We start from the raw sequence: 25,428 nt of genomic DNA on the forward strand, positions 1-25,428 counted from the left end.
GGGTCTGTACCCCTGCCACTTCTCCCAACCTTGCAATCCTACACAATTCCATCCTGTGGGGACACAGAGGGAGGAGACGAAAGGGTGGGAAATGCACCCTTGCACAAGGCACATGCATCTTCCTGGTGCCAAACACCCACCCAGCCCTGTCACACTCCCCAAGCAGAGTTTGCAACACGGACCCCCAGGGATGCCCTGCTTGAGTACCGCATACTCAGTCACCCTCACACTGTCAGCAGCTCTGCTAGGTGCTCAGTTCTGTGGGGTGGGAAAGCCTGAACCTGGAGATGCACAGGGGACTCTCATGTGGTGGTGACACGAGGCTCACATGATGGGTTTCCCATTGTCCAAGTGTTATCCCCTGAGCCAGATGGTCTTTAAAAGTTCCTTCCCCATCTCGTCCATGAAGCATTGGCCCATAAATACAGGGATGGAGCCTGTGGGATGAAGCAGGAGGTGGAGATGAGTGCGTCCAGGGCTGCAGATCAGTGCCGAGCTGTGCCTCAGGGATGGGGACAGCAGACATCCTGTGTGCCTTGGGACTGGGAGGTGACACCAGCCAAGGAATTCTGGGGTCAAGGATGGGGAAGCATCAGGGACATCACAGGGGGAGGGCAAAAGAGCATCATGGTTACCACATGAGAGGGCAAGAGAGCCTTGGTGACATCAGAGGATGGGCGAGGGAACATTGGGAACAACACAAGAAGGGCAGGGGACAAGTGGGGACATGAAAGGGAGAGCAGGGGAGCTCTGTGGACATCAGAATCAGGCTGGGGAGGTATGGGGAAACCACAGGAATGGCAACAGATCTTTGGGGACATAACAAGAAGGGCACAAGAGCTCTGGAGACATCACAGAGAGGGCAGGGGAGTTCTGGGGGAGTTGGAGGAAGGGCAAGGAAACATTTTGAGCATCACAGGCATGACAGGATGTTGTCATTATCACTTAGAAGAATGAGTCCTGTCTGCAATTGCTATCCTGAAAACATGTAAATTATTTCAGTTTTAGGTCAGTCTGACAAAGATAAGAGTGATTTGCAAAACACCTGATAAGAGAGACTGACCTTGCAGTTCTAGACATTTTGGAGCTGCACAATTAGTTTGGTCTTGCTTTAAAACATGTCTCAAGACTGTTGGATAAAGCGTCCTTTAGCTGAACTTTGTTCATTATACACAAAATTGATTATGTAACCAATATGCAAAGTTATAACGAATTCTCTCTTTAGGACTGCCGTGAGTAGTGGTATGTTTTTGTATATTGATAGCATGCTGGCTTAATTCCAGCATCGAGGCTTGTGCAACTCTGTAATAACTAGTATCTCATCTCTGTGTGCTACACTTCGGCTCATTTGTAAGCACCCAAATATAGAACCCTGTTTTGGGGACAACAGTTGTGGTGACCCTGATGGGATGCTGTTAAGAGCCTTATCCGGTCCAGCTTACTGAAAACAACCGACCTGTTGAATGCGGACTCAGTGGTTTCTCTCCCTGGCTGGATGGTGAGCAGCTCTAAGGTGCAATACTGCAACTGAGATAACATCTTGAATAAGTGTAATTGTGATCAGTTTGCATATTTGAACTTGGTTTGCATATCTGAGCTCAGTATTTGGTTTGCATATTTGAATTCGGTTGCATGCACTCAGTATTTGGAATAAATCTCCATGTAAGTCGGCTCATTGAGGACCACATTAGGAGAGACCTGCTACATGCAGATGTGAAAAAGCGTATGCACGCTTAGTATTTGTTTGCATATTTGTATTTGTTATCAAAATAAATTCATTTGGAGAGATAATTACAAAACAGGAACCAGTTCCTCTACTGAAAAACTGTCTTGCTCACCCTTAGGATGCATCCTTACGTACTAGAGTAAATTTGTAAGAACATCCTCCTCTGGTAAAAGAAAGTTTGAAATGGTATCATATTTAATTGTGGCCTTTGTATAAATTGGATAATGAGGAAAAATGGCGTGAACATGGAATTCTAAGTTACGGTACTATATTGCAACTGATATTGTTCTGTAAAAGTTTGGAAAAACTGAATGAAGTACAGTACTGAACGTTAATTTGTTCTTATTGTTAAGCAACAATTTTGAGATCTGAAAAAAATCTAAGTTGTTAAACTCTGATTTATACAAAATCTTTGCACTAGCTGTAATTATGAAAAAGAAAACTTAATGCTGTGATGGATGTGTAATTGAGTATCATTGTCTTTAAAAGCTGTGAGAATATGGACTGATTAGGATCCAGAAAACGAAAATAAGAGAATTGGGTTTGATATGTTGTTGATTGACATCCATAGGAAATTGTAGAAAGTTGGTGGGGCTGAAGGAATGATTCTTGCTCAAGTACTTGGAATTGCCTGTAAACTGTATAACAGCAAGAATGAAATGAAAAAATAATAAATGAACAAATAGATAAATAAATAAGAAAAATTAGAAGTATAGAGATCAAAACCCCAGGCCTCTGCTGTACAGTTTGAGCTTAAACTTCAGGCCTGTGTTGTGCTGCACAGACTCCTCCACTGCAGGATAAACTCGGCAGCTCATTGTAACAGAGGATCCCACCAGGCAGCTCCTACTCTGTACCAGTGATTACGCCGCCTGCGTAGCCTTGCCTGTGTCTAAAAGTGCAGTGAGAAGCTCTCATGTGAATATCCTTTAGAAACAGAGTAGTTTTACTCTAAATATATATACATTGTTTGGAAAGCTGACTGCTCACTACTAAGGAGGCACCAGCAAATGGGGGCAGAACCTTCTCTGGTGGCAGATGTATTGTGGCTAGAGAACTGATACTGAATGAAGGGGACTGGGGTGAATTTACAGGCATCCCCAGCAGATCCCTTGTTTCCAACAAAGCTGGGGAATGAAACTATAGATTTTTTGATAGGCACAGGTGCAACGTATTCTGTAGTAGCTGTTGCAAAGGACCTATTAGCAAATTCACCATGCCAGCTCTTGGGGTCACAGGAAAGAAAGAGTGAAGGCCACTTTTGAAACCAATGGAATGCCGAACTGGGAACAAAATTTTAACACACTAACTCTTGTATATGCCAGAATGCTCTACACCTCTCTTACAAGGAGATTTGTTAAGTAAACTGCAATCTCAAACAACATTTTCTGAGAACTCTGTTCAGCTGTGTCTCCCACAAGAAAATGCTTGGAAGGCACAGATCTATTTGCTGCAGCTAAAACAGAAAAGTGAGCAAGAAATCTCTAAGGAAATTCTGGATGTTGTTTTTCCACTAGTATGGGCAGCTGAAATACCTGGTAGAGCCAATACTACACCAATAAAAGTAGAACTGAAACAGAACTTCAAGCCAGTAAGAAAAAAAAAATATCCAATAAACATGGAAGCTGTAATGATACAGGGAATAAGCAAATAACTTATTAACACTTTAAGAACTAACACTTAAAGCACTAAAGAGCTAACACTTAGAGAGCTAACCCTTAACCCACATCACCATAGCCTAGCCTTGCTTAGCTTTGTGTAACTTATTGTATGAGAAACAGAAGTTCGCTGATATGAAAAACCTTGGGTGCATCCTTGGAGCATCCTTGGGTGAACTAGATAACAGAAACTTGGGCACAGGACAGGAGATACACCACTTCTAACCAGCTCAGCAGTCGGAGACCTAACCACCTCATTACACTGAACCAAAGGTGACCGTGTACAGAGAAAGAGGACCTGGGTTCACAATCACTGCGCAGCTGCACCAGGAGGAGCCAGAGGTGGGGATTACAGAAATGGTCTCCCGGAACTCATTGTAATAAGAACTGCTTTCTCAGGGGCAGGTTATGGATATGTATAGGTGTTCCTAAGACTTTCATGAATATGTAACACTTCACTGCATTTAACCAAGCTCACAGCTACTGAAAACTTACACACGTATTAGATGGAAGAGGTCCCTCTGTGTGTCCAGTGCGGTAAATACATACCTTCTTTACAATCTCAAGGGTTGTAAAGTCATTTCAGTGCCTCAGTAATGGGGTTAGAGAGTTTAATAAACAAGTTTATGCACTGTGGACTTCTGCGGGAATGCCAATCAGGATATAATATCCCCATTTTGCCAGTAAAGAAGACACATACTATGGGATACCCGTTGGTATAAGATTTGAGAAACATTAATCAGATTGTTACAGATGTGCACTTGGTAGTGCCAAACCCATACACTCTTTTGACTAATAAAGCAGGAAATAATGTTTGTTTTATTGTTTTAGACTTGAAAGATTCCTTTTTCTGTATACCATTGGATTCAGAGAGCCAGAAGCTTTTCACCTTTGACTGGGAAAGCCGTGCCACTGGAAGAAAGATGCAGCCTGCTGGACCAGTTTCCCACAAGAATTTCAGAACCATCCTACTTTATTTGGTAACATAGTGGCAAAAGAATTAGAAGCTTGACAAGTAGCTGTGACTGTGGTGCTGATTCAGGAGGCAAAGGAAACTAACCTGGAGAGAGAAGATTACTGTATTTGTATTGCATGCTGTGGCCTCGGTGCTGGCATGATGAGGACACCATTGGCTGTCACCAACCAGAATGGTGCAGTACCAAGCAGCTGCAACAGAATGATGTAAGTCTAAAAACAACAACGTTTCTGAATCCTGCTACTTTATTGCCTGTTTCTAATGATGAAAATTTGGAGCACGATCACATACGAACTGTTGAAGAAGTCTTTTCTGGCAGACCAGACTTAGAGGATGCTCCACTGAAATAACCAGAGTGGACTCTCTATGCAGATGGGAGCAGCTTTACCCTGGGTGAGGAACGATAATCTGGATATGCTGTGGTAAATTCAGAGAATATGACTGCATCACAGCCATTGCCATCAAGTACATCAGCACAGAAAGCTGAGCTGATTGCTTTGACCAGAACCTAAGAATTGTCACAAGACAAGAAAGGTAATATATATACATATTCTCAATATGCTTTTGAAATTGTATGTGCACATGGGGCAATATGGAAAGAAAGGGGACTTCTGATTTCACAGGGGTCACCTATCAAGCATGGGCAAGAAATATTGAAGCTCTTAGTAGCTGTTCTACAAGCTAAAGAGGTGTCAGTAATTCACTGTAAGGCTTGCCAGTTTGGACAATATGAATTTATATGAGGTAAATGTAAAGCTGATGAAACTGCAAAGAAATGGCCAGTGGACCAGTAAGTAATGTGTTGCCTGATTCCACAAAACCCATATGAGGGCAGATACAATGATAGCAAATGTTAAAAGAGAAACAATTAGACCTAAAATGCAAAGTGATGCTAATCAAATAGTGAAATGATGCATGATATGTTGTAGAAATAATCATCAAATAGGGTTGAAGCCTCCACCTGGAGACGTGAAAAGAGGGAATTTCGCAGGAAAATATTTGCAAATTTATTTTTCAAAATTATGAAATGTAATAATTCCTAATATATTTTGGTATAAGGAGATACCTTTTCTGGATAGCCTGAAGTTTTCCCATGTCAGACCAACAAAACTAGGGAAGTCCAACAAGACTAGGGAAGTAGCAAAGAAATCATTGAATGAAATCATACCACTGAATGAAATCACACCGGTGGGCAGAGCACTCAGAGTGTCCTTGGCTCTCAGACCAGAGCAATTAAAAACATTAGCTCTGTGCTGGGGCGTTATCTCTTGTTCTCAAACAAAGTCCAAATAATGAGTGTGCTAGCTATGAAAAATAAAGGTTTCTAACTGCACGAAGAAAATTAACCCATTTTCAGTCAAACCAGCACGTTGATCAAATGTATATTTTGGGGAACTAAATACTCACTGAATATTTGTTGTCTTTGGGAAAAACTTTCTCATCATTACACGGGTATATCCAGGAGAAAGCACCTGTGCCACTGGATGTGTCTGTACCTCCCTTCTGACCTGGAGATCAAGCCTATCTTTGGACCAGGAAGGACAAACCTTTGAAAGAGTGGTGGAAAAGACCCTGTACAGTATTGTGGGTAACAACGCATCTGTGCAACTTAAGGGAGTCAGTTCCTGGATTCACTACACTAGATTAAAGAAAAGTACAGTGAGTGGGTAGAAATCATGAGAGATCATTCCTTTAACACTAAAACTTAAGAAAACGTAACGAACTGCTCTTGGACTGAAATAGAATCTTATATGGAATTTAATTGTGTTCAAGGAGGTTTATTAATATTGACTGTAGCGTTAATATTAGTCTGTTGTCTTACTAGAAATCTGTTTAAGCATGCAACACAGTTACATAAGACTTTGCCTGTTACATGGTATAGAAAGCTCACAGACTGTTAAACCAGGAGAATCTGGGGACCCAAAATGTACATTTTTATGATGTTCCAGAAGGCCATGCAGGTAGCTAACAAGACTGATTGCTGGGTATGCACACTTTCCTGGAAAATTCAAATAAAGAGGTTTTTATATTAGGAATACCAATTCCCATTAATATGCTTTGGGACCACTTTTGGGAAACCACTTCCTTCGAATATTGATCAATCTAAAGGAATCATGACAGAGTTAGAGGGGATTTGGAAAGCTACTAAAGTCTTGCATGAGGTAGAAAAAACCAGTACCTCTTACAGATGTCAAGAAATGTGGACATGATTGATGTCCTGGATTCCTGACTTACAGATACGGATTCATAAACGGATTGTAATTTTTTCATTAGCAATTGTTATGTTTGTATGTTCATATGTTCTGTTGCAATGTATGTGGAAGGGTTGTGTTGCAGTCACCGAAAGTGTTGCCTCCTTAAGCAAGAAAGGCCTCAGAAGATAAGGGGAGCTGCATCCCTGGATATAAGTAAAGGAATAAAAAGGTGTCTAAAGGAAGAGAAACTAAAAGAATTTTTGGGTTCATGTCAAGAACTGATTTTTCTCCAGCTGCAAGTGCGAAATAGCAACTGAAGGTCAGGACTTTGATTGGCAGCCTGCTGAATGAAAACCAAGATATCCAATGAAGAAGAGGGAGACCGTCTGGTGGATGAGGAATTGGCTGGATTGTCACAATCCGGAGGGTAGTGGCCAATGGATTAATGTCTGGATGGACACAACTGAAAAGTGATGTCCTTCAGGGGTCCGTATTGGGACCAGTACAGTTTAATGTCTTCCTCAGTGGCATAGAGAGTGGGATCGAGTTGAGTCCCAGCAAGTTTGTGGATGACACCACGCTGAGTGATGTGGTTACAAGCCTGAGGGATGGGAAGCCATCCAGAGTGACCTGGGCAAGTTTGTGAAGTGTGATGTGAAGTTCATGAGGTACAACAAGGCCAAGTGGAAGGTCCTGCACCTGAATCAGAGCAAACCGCCACATCAGTACAGGCTGGGGGATGAAGACTCTGAGAGCAGCCCTGCTGAGAAGGACTTGGTGATACTGGTGGATGAAAGATTAGATAGGAACCAGCAATGTGCACTTGCAGCCCAGAAGACCAATCTTATCTTGGGCTGCATGAAAAGGAGCATGGCCAGAAGGCAGAGGGCAGAGGGAGGTGATTCTGGTCCTCTACTCTGCTCTGCTGAGACCCCACCTGGAGTCCTGCATCCAGTTCCGGAGCCCTCAGTACAGGAAGAACGTGGGCCTGTTGGAGTGGGTCTGTAAATGTCCACAGGAATGATCAGAGGGATAGGACATCTCTACTGTGAGGACAGACTGAGAGAATTTGGGTTGTTCAGCCTGGAGAAAATAAAGCTCCAGGGAGACCTTATTGCAGCTTTTCAATTTTAAAAGAAGGCTTATGAGAAGGATGGGGACAGACATTTTACACGGGCCTGTTACGACAGGATAAGGGGTAGTGGATTTAAACTAAAAGAGGGGAGATCAAACCAGAGATTTGAAAGAAATTGTTTATGGTGAGGGTGGTGAAACGCTGGCACAAGTTGCCCAGAGAAGTGGTAGAAGCCCCATCACTGGAAAGATTCAAGGACAGGCTGGACGGGGCTACCAGATGTAGTTGAAGTTGCCCATGTATATTGCAGGAGACATGGACTAGATGACCTTCGAAGGTCGCTTCCAACCCCAAATATTCTATGATTCTATGACATCGCACAGCCTAATTTTGCAGTTGGTCCAAACTGACGTGCAGGGAGTACAAGACTCTGACTGTGGGAGGTATAATTGCCTGTGGTTATCTTTCTTTGAGGTTCCTCTTCAAGAAGTATCCAACTTGAATTGGTCTGCACTGTACCTTGCAAATAAAATATTTATTTAAGACGAATTTCTGGAATCCATATCTGAGTGTCTGCCATGGAAAACCCAGGGAAGAGAAACTATCTGAATAATAGCTAAATATATTACAAAACCTCCTTGTGTAAACGTTGAACCACATTTAACAGAACAACATGTATCTCTTATATATATGTGCATATTTGTTAGCAAAATGTGAAATATTTCCCTCAAATTATAACTGCAATACTGCATTATCTGTTTATAGGTACAGAGGCAAAAGATGACCACACCACCACCGTGTGGAGGGTTGGATTGGCTTGTGTCACGGGGTGGAATGTGCTGGTACAGAGCCCCTCAGGGCCACCTGTCACAGATGAGTGATTTGGGGTTCTGCTTGCCACAGAGCAATGTTTCGATCACTTAAAGAAAATTGCAACATAACAGCGTTTGATGTCGATGTTCACTCTATTGCTTATTGCATAGAGGAAATATGCCAAGCAGAATCTGGTGAGAGTTGTTTCACAGTGATTTCTGTGGGAACAGGTGATGCAGAAGGGTAGAGGGAGGCCCTCCCATTGAATCACAAGGTTCAGAATGGACTCCCTGGTTTTCTAAACTCCTTCTCAAAGAGGAGTCTAGGTGTAGCTGGATCCAGACTTAGCCCCAGACTTGATCAACAGTTCATGTCTAAAAGACATAGAAGGTAAAGGAAAATACACAAGGAATTGTTTGTATTTATGGCCAAAAGATTACAAGTGCACACACAATTGTTTATATCACTTGGCTATGATCACAAAGTTTCGTCATTCTGCATCTCAACCTGCTTACCACTCCTCTAAGTGCCTGGTCTCACTGTACTTCAAAGTCTGGATCCTAGGTCCCTTGAAGCAAGCTCTGGGGCTCATCCAGTGATCTGTGAGTGGTAAAAGATAATCACCATACAGCTACACTTCTCTAGCAGAGAGAGCACAAAGTAGGCTCACCCTGGCTGTCATATTTATGGAATAAAGTGGTTGTCTCATAGTCAAGTCACATATGGTGGGAAAGGTGCACAGGAGACTCCTTGCACCCACAACTTATCAGTGTTCAGTGTGCTGTTCTGCTTTCTTGTGGGTTTCCTAACAGGAGTTCTGGACTGTGCTGCAGCTCAGGCCTTTACGTTCTTTGGAGTCTGTACCAAACTGCTGCTGGTTTGGCTGGCGGGGGAGGCACCACACCAGCTGGTGATCTCATGACCAGACGAAATTGTGTTCTCACCTTCAATACAAGTGTTCTTACTTTGATCACACGGGCAGTGGGTAAAAAGGAACTGGCCTTCCTCACCTGGTGCTCACTACACAGCCGAGGACGCTCACCATATCAGGTGTAGGTGACCAACACTATTCCTGGGGACAGCACAGCTGGAGCTGGTACCCCCGTGGTCATGCACACTGGACCCTGGAGTGGCACAGCATGGCTTGGCATGGCACGGAACAGCACAGCTCAGCACAGCATGGCAGAGCACATCATGACACAGCATGGAATAGAATAGAACAGCACAGCACAGCATGGCAAAACACACCGCGGCAAAGCACAGTGTGGCAGAGCAAAGCATCGCACAGTGGGGCACCACATGGCACAGCATGGCACCAGACAGCACAGAACAGCACACCAAGAGCAATCAGCCTTTCACCTGTTCATGCTGCATCCCGGGGATGCTATGGCACAGTCAGGGTGTGCAGCTCCTCATCGGCTCACACTGCACCCTGGGGACAGCACATCACAGCATGGCACAGCATAGCAAGAGCAGGCAGCATCCAGCCAGGCACTGGGCCCAGGCTGCTGCTATCTTTCCAGCAGCTGTGGTGTGGGGGCAAGCAGGGCCAGGGCGAGCAGGAGGCAGCAGTGGAGGCTCCCCATGTTGTTGATGGTAGCAGTGGCAGCCGTGCATGGTGCCTGAGCTCTGCATGCACTGCTGTACCACATTCCCTCAGTATCTTTTGTAGTGGACTGGGCTGCAGCCGGGCAGCGACGGTCCATGTCAGCCCTCCTGCCAAGGGCCACCCCAGTGGGACATGGGCCACTAGTTCCCATGCCAGACTGAGTGGGGTCCTGTTCCCTGGGCAAGGTGGGATTCCTGACAGAGCATGGTGAGGTGCTGGGAGTTGTGACGGAGGACCCTGGGTCATGGCAGGGAACACACACTGTACCCAGGGGAGAGTGACAAGAGAAGCCATGGGATGCCATGGCAGGAGAGGAGAACATGGGCACTGAGCCACGACAAGAGGAGCCAGATGGTTGTTTGCAGGAAAACTTCATTATTGGAAGCAGGTGGTGGGGTAGGAGAGGGGATCTCCATATTAGAAGCAGGTGGGGTGGCAGCTGATGCATTGAGCATTGCAGGTGCTTCTGTGAGCCTTGCAATCTCCCACAATGCCACTCTGCTCCTGTGAGTACCGACGGGTGAAGGTGTTGGTGCCGACCCTGTGGGGACACAGAAGGAAGAGATGTAAGGGTGGGAAATGCACCCTTGCAGAGGCCATGTGCTCTGTCCCAGTTCTGAATACCCACTCAGTCCTATCCCACTCCCCAGCAGCATTTGTACTTTTGCAGGACCTCTGAGAGGCCATACATGAGTACCCCATCCTTGGTCACCCTTACACTGGCAGCAGCTCTACCGAGCACTCAGCATCACAGTGTGGGAGAGCTCAAACCCAGGGATGTGCAGGGGACTCGCATGTAGCAGGGAAAGGAGGCTCACTTGGTGGCTTTCCAGTCATCCTTGATGTTGCCCACACCTGACCGCAGGAGCCACATGGTCTTCAAAGTCTCCTTCCCCGCATCGTCGACAAAGCATTGACCCGTGAAGACGGTGATGGAGTTTATGGCAGGATCTGCAGATAAGTGATGAGCTGTGTCCCCATGCAGGGGACAGCAGACTCAGAACATTTAGAACAGCACAGAAAGGAGAGAGGACAAGTGAAGACACGATAGGGATGGCAGGGGAGCTCTGGGGAAACCACAGGAAGGTCAAGAGATCTTTGGGGACAACAGAAGAAAGGCAGAAGAGCTCTTAAAGCATCACAGGAGGGGCACGGGAGCTCTGAGGATATCACAGGGAGGGCATGGGAGATGCGAGGTCATCGCAGAAAGGACGGGGGAAGATTTGGAACATCACAGGGAGGGCCCAGGAATGGTGGAGACATTGCAAGGGAGGTCCGGGACACTAGAAGTCAGGCATGGAACCATGGGAGACATCACAGGGAATACAAAAGACCATTGACAACATTACAGGTAAAGCAGGGGACCATTTGGGACATCACAGGGAGGGTAGGGGAGTTCTGCAGGCACTGCAGGGAGGCTGGGGAAGGAAGAGCACCTGAAGATTTCCAGTTGACGGTGAAGCCGAAGGCGAAGTTCTCTTTACATGTATGCTGGAACCCTACCAGTGGTGAACAATAGATGTTGCTTGTGGTGTCTTTCACAGCCGTTTCGTAGGAGCCATCAAATTTGCCTTCTTTATCCACAGGCCCGATGGTCATGTGGGAGCCCAGGTCGTTGACCCACTCACCGGTGAGCTCGCACTGTAGTGGAGGGGTCCCAGTATTGGTGCCACAGCACAGCCCAGTCACAGACAGGGCAGCAAGAGGGGGCATCCCTGGGAGACAGAGCCCCCCTGCCCAACCTGGCCCATGCATCCCAGCCCTGACATTACCTTTGTTGCAGAGAAGCCAGGAACCACCAGGGCCAGGCTGAGCAGCAGGAGGAAGGGAATCACTTGCACCATCTCTGCAGCAGACAGACAGCTGGAGAACACGGGGATGTGCTCCTCGTAGGTGTCTGCTGTCTGCCTTCTCCCTCGGCTTTTTATTGCTACCAGGGCTGCGGGTGGCATCTCCAGTCAGGATGTTGTGCAATCTGTGTGTTTCCAAATTGGCAGTTCCCAAACGTAGGCAAGGGCATTTACAGTCAGATATTCCCACAAGCATCTGCTGAAATCATCCCTCCTTGTGCTGATACAGACCTACTCCAGGGCCACCAGGCAATCTCAAGACAAGCCAACTTCATGTTTTCACCTTGTTTACAAATATTCTTGCTTTGATCACAAAGGCAACAAGTAGACGTGAACTGGCCCTCCTCCCGTGGTAATCACTACAGAGACCAGCACTATGGTCCTGCCTAAAGCGCAAACGTTTCTGATGAAAGCCGAGAGATCCTGCCAAGCACCTCTGTCACTGGAAACCTAGGGAAGAGAAACTTCCTGAACAACGGCTAAACAAATTACAAAGCCTCCCCGTGTATACAGTACTGTTGAACCACATGTGACAGAATAAAATACATCTCTTTCTTTTGCACACACACGTCTATCTATCTATATATTTATATATGATAATCAAACATGAAAAAATTCCCTCAAACTACAACTGGAATACGCCACTATCTGTTTATAGACACAGAGGCAAGAGGTGACCACACCACCACTCTGTGGAGCAAGGGATTGACTTTAGTCATGGGGTGGTACAGACCAGCCTGGGGCCACCTGTCAGTCTCAAGACAAGATCACCTTGTGTTCTCACCTTGGTTACAAGTGTTGTTGCTTTGACCAAAAGGGCAGTGACTAGAAATGAACTGGCCTTCCTCACCAGCTGATCACTACACAGCCCAGCATTATGACTCTGCCCAGGGGACCAATATCCTTGTCTTAATCAAAGAGCTGGGAAAATTAAGAGCTCCTCTTGTGGTGATCACAAGGCAAGCCAACATGGTTCTTGTCGTGATCAGAGAGTGAGATGGGACAATCAGGCGCCATCTGATTGCATTTAAGACTCCGACCAACTGGATTGTTGCTCAGTCCGGGAGGTGTCAGGGCTGCCTGGTGCGAGATGTGGCTGCAATTGAAAAATACTGACTACAGTCAATCATCTTGCGATCCTGTAAATAGTGATCCTAAAGCAAAACAATTTCAGCTGCCCTGGATCTCAGTGGGATCTGACCCAGTGTGTCTCCCTGACTGGGATGCCTCTCATGGCCCATTTCTTGAAGACTAAATGATCATCTATTGACAATTTTGTGTAGATTCAATGATCATCTGCTGATCATTTTGCAAAGATCAAAGGCCTAATTTTGACCAGCTGAGGATTGTCCCCTGATGAATGTCAACACAGAAAAGTGAGTGATTTATAAAGCACATTAAAGGGAAATTTTAATCATAGGTTAACGTATGTGTGTAATTTGATTTCAGAACTGTTTTTTCTATCTATTCGTCTGCTTGTGAATGTGTGTGTTTCAGTTAAAAAAACCTGCTGTAAGTCTAGTATGAATCTTGTGGTTATTTTTGATTAATTATAACAAATTTCACTCGTATCACTCTGGTAAATTGGCTGATGATTAAGCACTACTAGTAATTATAAAACCTATCATGTAATCTACCACAGAGTGTTAATAGAACCTAAATTGCTGCTAAATCAAAGCTGTGCAAAAATTCTATGCATGACAAGGCTTTCCGGGCACCTCATGGGAGGCTCTGGCTCCTGCAGGTCAGTGACTGCCAGAACTGTTGCTCAGGCAGGGAAAAGTCCCTCTCAGGGGCTGTTGTCCCTTCTTCCATCTGTTTGCCACCCCACTGCCATGCCCGGGGCGCATAGGGGTTCCAAGGAACCTTAAACCCAAGTCACCCCAGGGCTGGCGCCAGCACATGGCCTCAACCCGCTCCTCCACACCTGGCATCCTCCTGCAAACCCTCCCAGAAATGGGCTCCTTTCATGTCTTTGCTTTATCCCACCCTGGTACTGAAGATACCACAGATCGGGCTGGATCAATGGGCCAAGGCCACTTGTAAGAGTTTCAACAACACCAAGTGCCATGTCCTGCACTTGGGTCAAAACAACCCGTGCAATGGTACAGGCTTGGGAAACAGTGGCTGGAAAGCTGCCTGGCAGCAAAGGAGTTAGGGGTGTTGGTTGACAGCCAGCTGAATTTGGGAGATTTTGATAACACAATGATCTACAAGGCATTAGGCTTTCTAGTAGCGGATGGTATTCACCTTTCTCAATGCTGAGAGAGAGTCTTTGGTCAGGAGCTAGCAGGGCTGATCAACAGAAATTCAAACTAGACTTGAAGGCAGAGGGCGATGATATCAGGTTCGCCTGTGATACACCATGGGATGGCATGAAAAGGTTAGAAGGATGGAGTGCTAGGGAGGGCCCTGAACCTACAACATACTGGGTACACTAGTGCACACTAGAACTCTTAGGGAGATCACCTAGGGGCTTGTGGGGTAATCAGAGACAACAGGGGAATACCAATGAGATATCTCACAGGAAAGAAGGTGGGTTCCAATAAGAAGGAGACACAGTTGGTAGCCCTGATGAAATACCTGTATGCCAATTCACACAGCATGGGCAACAACAGGAGGAGTTGGAAGCCCTTTTTGGTCCTGCTAGAGAGCTACAACCTAGCTAGCATTACTGAAACTTTGTGGGATGAATCCCAGGGCAGGAGTGCCACGATCAGCGGCTTCAGGCCATTGAGAATGGACAGGCAAGGAAGGTTGTGCGTAGGGGTTGTCCACTAAGTCAAGAAATGAAGAGCTGTCTCTGAAGGATAACTGCAAGTACGTTGAAAGCTTATGGGTAAGAATCAGATACTAACACAACAAAGGGAATATTCTGGTCGGTGTCTACCACAGGCCACCTGATCAGGGGGACACTATTGATGAAGACTTCTTACTTCAGCTACAGGAGGCATCACGCTCACACACTCTCTGTCTGCTGGGGGATCTTTAGCCACTCCAACATCTGCTGGAAAAGTAGCAGGGTGAGCTGCAGGCAATCCAGGAGACTCCTGGAGTGCGTAGAGGATGACTTTCTCAGAGAGGTAATAGACAGCCGTATTGGAGGGGATGCTGTACAGGGCGTGATGGTCACCCACACAAGTGAGTTGATCAGTGATGTCAAAATCAGAGGCAGCCTGGGCTGCAGTGATCATGCAGTGGTGGAATTTGCAGTCCTGAGGGATCTGGGACAGGTGAAGAAAAAGGCGGAGACCCTGAAGTTTGGGAAAGCCAAGTTCCAGCTCTTCAAGGAGTTTTTCAATAGAACCACCTGGGAAAGTGCGCTCAGGGACAAAGGAGCAGAACAGAGGTGGCAGATCTTTAAGGATTTGGTTAAGAGATTTGATTAGGTGGGGAAATCAAATACCCAGGTTAAGGGAAGGTGTGGGTCGATGTACATCATTATTTTTTAATATTTGTATCGGATCTCATCCATCCCGGGCCAATGTTAACCTAATATTGAGAGACCTGTCTCTTTTAAATGAGAAAGACAATTCTGTAGGATGTGGAGTTAAAGCTACAGGCAGGGGAAAATTTGACTGCTTGGCCTCAGCTATCCTAATTGGGATTATTTTAATCGAACAGAGAGAGATAATTGCTAAAATCTGGTAAATGTAATTAGAGCTTGTGAGGAGAAGGGTAAACTGAATTAAAGTATAGGAACAGATACCGAGGCCAGAGGAACACCTCATTGACTACTGGGGAAGCTTGTGACAGGCTTTGTGGACACACGAGTGACGTACGGGTGAATGACTCTCCAGAATTGTAATAATTAATTAACAGCAACAGGGTTTGTGGACCAAGCTATCTCTGCCATCCGCAACAATTTTAAATATCACATCCCAGGGTAGCAAGGAGAAAATATGGAAGATATTGCATTACCTGGAGGTACTGTACTTGTACAATATGTAGATGATTTGTTGCTTGCCAGCCAGACATATGAAGATTCCTTATGAGATACTATTTGTCTATGTACTGCTTTAGCGGAAAAAAGTCACCATGCATCTCTTTCTAAGCTTCAGCTATGTCAGCAGAAAGCAAATACTTAGGATTTACATAAAAAATAGGACAAAGATTAGTAGACCCAGAACAGGTCCAGGCTTTGTAGAAATACCTCAACAAGTAACAAGCAAACAACTGCAAGAATTTTTATGCACAGTAGGTTACTGCAGACCCTGGATCCTGGGCCTAGAAGAGGTAAGTAAGCCATCAACAGAGCTACCGGGACAGAGGGGTTGGAGTCTATATGGTGGATGCAGAGAGAGAAAAGGCTTTTCAAGCTATAAAAGGAGCTTCACCTTCTGCTCCGGTATTGGGATTGCCAGATCATTCCAAACCCTTCGAGCTACTCATGCACGAGAACAAAGGAGTAGCAGTGTAGTCCTTACTCAAAAACTCAATCCGCACCGCCACTTTGTGGTTTGTTGCTCAACTCAACAGGATCCCTAGCAGCAGAAAAATATTCCTCAGATAAGGTAATAGCAGCAACAGTGACTATCATAAAAAAGAGCAGACCATTAGTTCTGGGTCACCTGTGGAAGTATTACTGGGAGGCTAAATTATTGAAACTAAATATCAAGGATTGACTTACTGCGAATGAAGCTGTATCTACATCTTCAGCATATAAGGCAGCTGCGCAACGGGAAGAAATCTGCTCTGTATAATTTCACCCCCCCACACCTGGCCTGCATTCTTAATTGGTGGTGCTTGAGGAAGCTCAGTGCAGCATCAGTTAAAAGATATGGGGGGGCAGAGTGATACGAAGATATCACAGCGGGGCCCTTGTAGCAAGGCTCAAGTACAGTATGCAGATGGTATAGCTGCTGCCAGTTTTGAAGATAAGGTATAGCTGCTGACGATTAGAAAGGATAAATGTTCCTTTCCATCCAAAACTCTAGTTACTGAGGCAGAAATTCGTCCGATGGATGAACTTTGCTCATTATAGTCTCATTATAATACCAAAACACACCTCCATTTCAAAGGATACCCGCCTCCAGCCTACCTGCAAGCATGAGGCTTTTGCCTTAAAAATCGATGTGAGGATTTCTAAACCAATCAATAACAAAAGGTATGTATGACTCGAGCCACTCAAACTCCACCTACATTTAGAAAATAGCACAAAATACCCTAACAATAGAGGAAGAGGGGTGGGGAAGGCACCATCACTGAGAAGTCAAGGGAACAGCATACTAGGACTTCCGGGACCAGTCGACAGGCTGAGCCTGTCTTTCCCATCCTCAGGAGGACACTCTTGTGCGCTTAGTTATACCAAGTTTAGACTTCAAACTTGTATTTTATAATCACACTAATAATGCTATATAGTCATCTTAGAATTTATATATATAGGGTACCAATACTTACTTCTTGCAACTAACATCTCATATCAACTGAAGTGTGGTTTTACAACTACATTGTGTTTTTGCAGACGGTGTATTTATCAACAGCATCTAGAAGAACTTGCACCTGTTGCTTTAATAAACTTCAGTATTTGTGGATCTAGTCATGTGAATTTATCATTGAATGTGCCCAGACCTGTAGTATAATGTACCCAGACCTATAGTATATATTATGATATTTGTTCATCTGTGCAGCACGTATATTATGCTATTCATGCACCTGTGCAGTGTGAAGATTCAACAATCACAACTGGCCTGCACTACTTGTGAATCTAATTGTGCAAATTCAATGTTAATATGCCCAGACCTACAGTATATGTTGTACTATTTGTTCATTTGTGTGTCAGGCTGGCTGGTAAGCACATTAGACTTAGAGTGCCAACTTGAGGTAATTTGCATCACTCAGAATTTCAACCTAGCCACTTTGCACAGGGCTTAAATTCTGTTAAATTACTTGTCTTTACACAACAATTACTCAACAACCGTGTATGTCCCTTATGAAGTAGAACCGGTTCTTAAACAACACGCTACACAAGCATTTTCCCCACAAAGATCATATCATTCTGAATTAACAATTTTAAATGCAGATGATATTACTTTAAAAAGATGTCACGTTTTGAACCCCACAACTTTAGTGCCTGTTTCTTCTGATGGTGAGCCACATTGTGATTGCACTAAGGCAGTGTTTTACTCATACCACCTGTGAAATCATCCTCTAGGGAAATGTATCTAACTTTTTCACTGCTAGATCTTCACATTACATGAATGGAAAAAGACCCATGGGCTAAGTAGTGGTGAGAAGCTTAGAGGTACTTGAAGCAGAACCTCCATAACTGTCAGTGAGTGCCCAAGGGGTTGAATTAACTGTAGTAGCAGAGCAGCCAGTTGGGAAAGTAATCAGTGAGTAACTATTTATGCTGATTCTCAATATGGCTTTGGCATGAGTCATGCAACAAGTGTGCTGTTGAAAGAGTGAGGGCTCCATACATCATTGGGAAAAATATTTCTAATGAGACTAAAATCCAAGTGCTATTGGAAACCATACTGACCAGAAAACTTCTTCCAGTTGATGGTGAGGCTGAAGGTTGCACTACCTGTCCTTAACCAAGTGTTGGGAGATGACAAGGGCGAGGGGCTCTATGGGTTTCTGGGTGCTCAACACAGCAATGAGGTACTCACCAGAGATGTTGCCCTGGCTGTTGACCACAGACACGCGCATTCTGGAGCCCAGCTTGTTCTCCCACCAGCCAGTCAGGTCACACTGCTGGGGGGTGAGCAGATGTGTCCCTGGGGGCTGTCTGCATACAGTCCCTATCCCTGTCCCATGGGGATAAGAGCAGCAGCAGGGCTGAGAATGCAGACAAGGCTGACTGGAGCTGCCCACTGACATAGCCCAGCCTGAGGGTCTCTGGCCTGTGCCCCAGTGTCCCCTGGCTGAGGGTTGTACCTGGGCTTCGCCCTGGCCCTGCAAGAGTCCCTGCACCCAAACGGCATCTGGTTACCGCAGGGGACAGACGGAAGGACAAGGGGTCACCAGAGCAGGATGATGTATGTGTGCGGGAATGGCTGGGGACCTGCAGCAGCTCCAGGGATGTGGCAGACGAAGGAAGCAAACCTGCCCCAGCAGCAACAAGAAAACCCAAGGGCATTGTAGGCAGGATTGGGCAGCCCTGGTCACATGTACCAGGCAAGACTAAAAGGCCAGTGAACACTGGGGCAGGATCAGGCCAGGGTGGGCTGTTGCTGTGAGGGAACAGGACAGCTGCTAAGGATCAAGGATGAGACCATTGGGAAGCAAAGCCAGGATGGGAGGTGTCTAGGGCAGCTGATGAGTGTGGTTTGGGGCAGAAGTGGTAATGACAACATCATTGTTGGCTTTCTGTAAACTACTGGTTTACTTTTTCTGTATACCATTGGATTCAGAGAGCCAGAAGCTTTTCACCTTTGACTGGGAAAGCCGTGCCACTGGAAGAAAGATGCAGCCTGCTGGACCAGTTTCCCACAAGAATTTAAGAACCATCCTACTTGATTTGGTAACATAGTGGCAAAAGAATTAGAAGCTTGACAAGTAGCTGTGACTGTGATGCTGATTCAGGAGGTAAAGGAAACTAACTCTGAGAGAGAAGATTACTGTATTTGTATTGCATGCTGTGGCCTCGGTGCTGGCATGATGAGGACACCACTGGCTGTCACCAAGCAGAATGGTGCAGTACCAAGCAGCTGCAACAGAATGATGTAAGTCTAAAAACAACAACGTTTCTGAATCCTGCTACTTTATTGCCAGTTTCTAATGGTGAAAATTTGGAGCACGATCACATACGAACTGTTGAAGAAGTCTTTTCTAGCAGACCAGACTTAGAGGATGCTCCACTGAAATAACCAGAGTGGACTCTCTATGCAGATGGGAGCAGCTTTACCCTGGGTGAGGAACGATAATCTGGATATGCTGTGGTAAATTCAGAGACCATGACTGCATCACAGCCATTGCCATCAAATACATCAGCACAGAAAGCTGAGCTGATTGCTTTGACCAGAACCTAAGAATTGTCACAAGACAAGAAAGCTAATATATATACATATTCTCAATATGCTTTTGAAATTGTATGTGCACATGGGGCAATATGGAAAGAAAGGGGACTTCTGATTTCACAGGGGTCACCTATCAAGCATGGGCAAGAAATATTGAAGCTCTTAGTAGCTGTTCTACAAGCTAAAGAGGTGTCAGTAATTCACTGTAAGGCTTGCCAGTTTGGACAATATGAATTTATATGAGGTAAATGTAAAGCTGATGAAACTGCAAAGAAATGGCCAGTGGACCAGTAAGTAATGTGTTGCCTGATTCCACAAAACCCATATGAGGGCAGATACAATGATAGCAAATGTTAAAAGAGAAACAACTAGACCTAAAATGCAAAGTGATGCTAATCAAATAGTGAAATGATGTATGATATGTTGTAGAAATAATAATCAAATAGAGTTGAAGCCTCCACCTGGAGACGTGAAAAGAGGGAATTTCGCAGGAAAATATTTGCAAATTTATTTTTCAAAATTATGAAATGTAATAATTCCTAATATATTTTGGTATAAGGAGATACCTTTTCTGGATAGCCTGAAGTTTTCCCATGTCAGACCAACAAAACTAGGGAAGTCCAACAAGACTAGGGAAGTAGCAAAGAAATCATTGAATGAAATCATGCCACTGAATGAAATCACACCGGTGGGCAGAGCACTCGGAGTGTCCTTGGCTCTCAGACCAGAGCAATTAATAACATTAGCTCTGTGCTGGGGCGTTATCTCTTGTTCTCAAACAAAGTCCAAATAATGAGTGTGCTAGCTATGAAAAATAAAGGTTTCTAACTGCACGAAGAAAATTAACCCATTTTCAGTCAAACCAGCACGTTGATCAAATGTATATTTTGGGGAACTAAATACTCACTGAATATTTGTTGTCTTTGGGAAAAACTTTCTCATCATTACACAGGTATATCCAGGAGAAAGCACCTGTGCCACTGGATGTGTCTGTACCTCCCTTCTGACCTGGAGATCAAGCCTATCTTTGGACCAGGAAGGACAAACCTTTGAAAGAGTGGTGGAAAAGACCCTGTACAGTATTGTGGGTAACAATGCATCTGTGCAACTTAAGGGAGTCAGTTCCTGGATTCACTACACTAGATTAAAGAAAAGTACAGTGAGTGGGTAGAAATCATGAGAGATCATTCCTTTAACACTAAAACTTAAGAAAACTTAACGAACTGCTCTTGGACTGAAATAGAATCTTATATGGAATTTAATTATGTTCAAGGAGGTTTATTAATATTGACTGTAGCGTTAATATTAGTCTGTTGTCTTACTAGAAATCTGTTTAAGCATGCAACACAGTTACATAAGACTTTGCCTGTTATGTGGTATAGAAAGCTCACAGACTGTTAAACCAGGAGAATCTGGGGACCCAAAATGTACATTTTTATGATGTTCCAGAAGGCCATGCAGGTAGCTAACAAGACTGATTGCTGGGTATGCACACTTTCCTGGAAAATTCAAATAAAGGGGTTTCTATATTAGGAATACCAATTCCCATTAATATGCTTTGGGACCACTTTTGGGAAACCACTTCCTTCGAATATTGATCAATCTAAAGGAATCATGACAGAGTTAGAGGGGAGTTGGAAAGCTACTAAAGTCTTGCATGAGGTAGAAAAAACCAGTACCTCTTACAGATGTCAAGAAATGTGGACATGATTGATGTCCTGGATTCCTGACTTACAGGTACGGATTCATAAACGGATTGTAATTTTTTCATTAGCAATTGTTATGTTTGTATGTTCATATGTTCTGTTGCAATGTATGTGGAAGGGTTGTGTTGCAGTCACCGAAAGTGTTGCCTCCTTAAGCAAGAAAGGCCTCAGAAGATAAGGGGAGCTGCATCCCTGGATATAAGTAAAGGAATAAAAAGGTGTCTAAAGGAAGAGAAACTAAAAGAATTTTTGGGTTCATGTCAAGAACTTATTTTTCTCCAGCTGCAAGTGCAAAATAGCAACTGAAGGTCAGGACTTTGATTGGCAGCCTGCTGAATGAAAACCAAGATATCCAATGAAGAAGAGGGAGACCGTCTGGTGGATGAGGAATTGGCTGGATTGTCACAATCCGGAGGGTAGTGGCCAATGGATTAATGTCTGGATGGACACAACTGAAAAGTGATGTCCTTCAGGGGTCCGTATTGGGACCAGTACAGTTTAATGTCTTCCTCAGTGGCACAGAGAGTGGGATCGAGTTCAGTCCCAGCAAGTTTGTGGATGACACCACACTGAGTGATGTGATTACAAGCCTGAGGGATGGGAAGCCATCCAGAGTGACCTGGGCAAGTTTGTAAAGTGTGATGTGAAGTTCATGAGGTACAACAAGGCCAAGTGGAAGGTCCTGCACCTGAATCAGAGCAAACCCCCATATCAGTACAGGCTGGGGGATGAAGACTCTGAGAGCAGCCCTGCTGAGAAGGACTTGGTGATACTGGTGGATGAAAGATTAGATAGGAACCAGCAATGTGCACTTGCAGCCCAGAAGACCAATCTTATCTTGGGCTGCATAAAAAGGAGCATGGCCAGAAGGCAGAGGGCAGAGGGAGGTGATTCTGCCCCTCTACTCTGCTCTGCTGAGACCCCACCTGGAGTCCTGCATCCAGTTCCGGAGCCCTCAGTACAGGAAGAACGTGGACCTGTTGGAGTGGGTCTGTAAATGGCCACAGGAATGATCAGAGGGATAGGACATCTCTGCTGTGAGGACAGACTGAGAGAATTTGGGTTGTTCAGCCTGGAGAAAATAAAGCTCCAGGGAGACCTTATTGCAACTTTTCAATTTTAAAAGAAGGCTTATGAGAAGGATGGGGACAGACATTTTACACGGGCCTGTTATGACAGGATAAGGGGTAGTGGATTTAAACTAAAAGAGGGGAGATCAAACCAGAGATTTGAAAGAAATTGTTTATGGTGAGGGTGGTGAAACGCTGGCACAGGTTGCCCAGAGAAGTGGTAGAAGCCCCATCACTGGAAAGATTCAAGGACAGGCTGGACGGGGCTACCGGATGTAGTTGAAGTTGCCCATGTATATTGCAGGAGACATGGACTAGATGACCTTCGAAGGTCGCTTCCAACCCCAAATATTCTATGATTCTATGACATCGCACAGCCTAATTTTGCAGTTGGTCCAAACTGACATGCAGGGAGTACAAGACTTGGATTGTGGGGGGCATCATTGCCTGTGATTATCTTTGTTCAAGGTTCCTCTTCAGGAAGTACCCAACTTGAGCTGTTCTGCACTGTACCTTGTAAATAAAATATTTATTTAAGAAGAATTTCTGGAATCCATACCTGAGTGTTTGCCATGGGAAACCCAGGGAAGAGAAACTTCCTGAATAATGACTAAATATATTACAAAACCTCCTTGTGTAAATGTTGAACCACATTTAACAAAATAACACATATTTCTTATATACATGTGCATATTTGTTAGCAAAATGTGAAATATTTCCCTCAAATTATAACTGCAATACTGCATTATCTGTTTATAGGTACAGAGGCAAAAGATGACCACACCACCACCGTGTGGAGGGCTGGATTGATTTGTGTCATGGGGTGGAATGTGCTGGTACAAAGCCCCTCAGGGCCACCTGTCACAGATGAGCGATTTGGGGTTCTGCTTGCCACAGAGCAATGTTTTGATCGTTTAAAGAAAATTGCAACATAACAGAGTTTGATGTCGACGTTCACTCTATTGCTTATTGCATAGAGGAAATATGCCAAGCAGAATCTGGTGAGAATTGTTTCACAGTGATTTCTATGGGAACAGGTGATGCAGAAGGGTAGAGGGAGGCCCTCCCACTGAATCACAAGGTTCAGAATGGACTCCCTGGTTTTCTAAACTCCTTCTCAGAGAGGAGTCTAGGTGCAGCTGGATCCAGATTTAGCCCCAGACTTGATCAACAGTTCATATCTAAGAGACATAAAGGGTAAGGGAAAACACATAAGGAATTACATGTCTTTACGGCCAAAGGATTACAAGTGCACGCCCAGTTCTTTGTGTTGCTTGCCTACGATCACAAAGCTTTGTCATTCTGCATCTCAACCTGCTTAACTCCCCACTAGGTGCCTGGTCTCACTTCACTTCAAAGCCTGGATCCTAGGTCTCTTGAAACAAGCTCTGGGGCTCATTCAGTGATCTGTGAGTGGTAAAAGATAATCACCATACAGCTACACTTCTCTAGCAGAGAGAGCACAAAGTAGGCTCACCCCGGCTGTCATATTTATGGAATAAAGTGGTTGTTTCGTAGTCAAATCACATGCAGTGGGAAAGGTGCGCAGGAGACTCCTTGCACCCACAACTTATCGGTGTTCAGTGTGCTGTTCTGCTTTCTTGTGGGTTTCCTAAAAGGAGTTCTTGGCTGTTCTGCAGCTCAGGCCTTTATGTCCTTTGGAGTCTGTACCAAACTGCTGCTGGTTTGGCTGGCAGGGGTGGGGTGGCTGAAGAATACATCCACCACACCAGCTGGTGATCTCAAGACACGGCAAAATTGTGTTCTCACCTTTTTTACGAGTGTTCTTACTTTGATCACATGGGCAGTGGGTAGAAATGAACTGGCCTTCCTCACCTGGTGCTCACTACATAGGTCAGCATTATGTTCCTGGCAAGAGAACAGGTGTCTTGAGCGAAGGCTCAAAGTGCCAGAGCATTGACCCTTATGGGACACCCCATCTAGATTTTAGTGGCTATTGTTATACTATGCTTGCTGTTCAACTATTGTTTCTATATTGAACTATGGAGAATGGTTGTTAAGGGAATAGGCTACCTTAGCTTCTTGAATTAGTTAGTATACTACTTCTTACAGAACTTGTTTAGAAACTGACCATATAAATTTGCATAGCATAATGTAAGTTTGCTTAGCATAACTTCTGCAGGCTGTGAACTTCTGAACTCCCTGCCTCATTACACAAAAAAAGCCTCTGAAGATAATGGGACCTGCATACCTGGAGGTAAGTAAAGGAACGGAACAGCATCTAAAGAGATGTGAAACAGTAGGAAGTTTTGGTTATTGCTTAGAATTTATTTTTCTCCAGCTGCAGGTGTAAAATAAGAACTGAAACTCAGGACTTTGATTGACAGCCCTCCTGATGAAAACCAAAGAGATCCTGCCAAGCACCTCTGTCGTGGGAAACCTGGTTAAGAGATTTGATTATGTGGGGAAATTGAACACCCTGGTTAAGAGAAGGTGTGGATAGATGTGCATCATTGCTTTTTAATATTTGTATGGGATATCATCCATCCCAGGTTGATGTTAAACTGTTATTGAGAGAGTTGTTTCGTCTGAATGAAAAAGATAATTGAAACACATGTGAAATTAACCCTACAGGCAGGGGAAATTTTGACTGCCTGGCCTCAGGTATCCTAATTAGGATTATAATAATCAAATAGAGAGAGATAATTGCTAAAATCTGAGAAACGCAATTAGAGCTTGCGAAGAGATACAAGTAAATTGAACTAAAGTACAGGAACGTATGCAGAGGAACACCTCAGTGACTACTGTGGAAGCTTGTGACAGGT

At 44.7% G+C, this 25,428-nt stretch overlaps 1 protein-coding gene and 1 long non-coding RNA gene across 2 annotated transcripts in view; both read right to left on the bottom strand.

The window, feature by feature from the left end:
- Window positions 1-335: 335 nt before the first annotated feature.
- The window catches only part of LOC139826469 (uncharacterized), a 28,973-nt gene continuing 3,880 nt past the window's right edge, over window positions 336-25,428 (bottom strand). Inside the window, exon 3 of the long non-coding RNA XR_011736549.1 lies at window positions 336-437. This is a non-coding gene — a long non-coding RNA (uncharacterized lncRNA). The remainder of the gene's footprint in view (window positions 438-25,428) is intronic.
- LOC136115266 (avidin-like) lies at window positions 10,464-16,590 on the bottom strand. Its single transcript, XM_065861268.2, has 5 exons — window positions 16,533-16,590; window positions 11,825-12,352; window positions 11,489-11,693; window positions 10,871-11,003; window positions 10,464-10,593 (listed from the first exon to the last, which is right to left on the bottom strand). Exons 2-5 carry the CDS (start codon window positions 12,002-12,004, stop codon window positions 10,470-10,472), a joined length of 642 nt encoding a protein of 213 aa, XP_065717340.2. The 5' UTR covers window positions 12,005-12,352; window positions 16,533-16,590; the 3' UTR covers window positions 10,464-10,469.

This window comes from Patagioenas fasciata, chromosome Z (assembly GCF_037038585.1).
Source record: "Patagioenas fasciata isolate bPatFas1 chromosome Z, bPatFas1.hap1, whole genome shotgun sequence".
Taxonomy (NCBI): Eukaryota; Metazoa; Chordata; class Aves; order Columbiformes; family Columbidae; genus Patagioenas; species Patagioenas fasciata.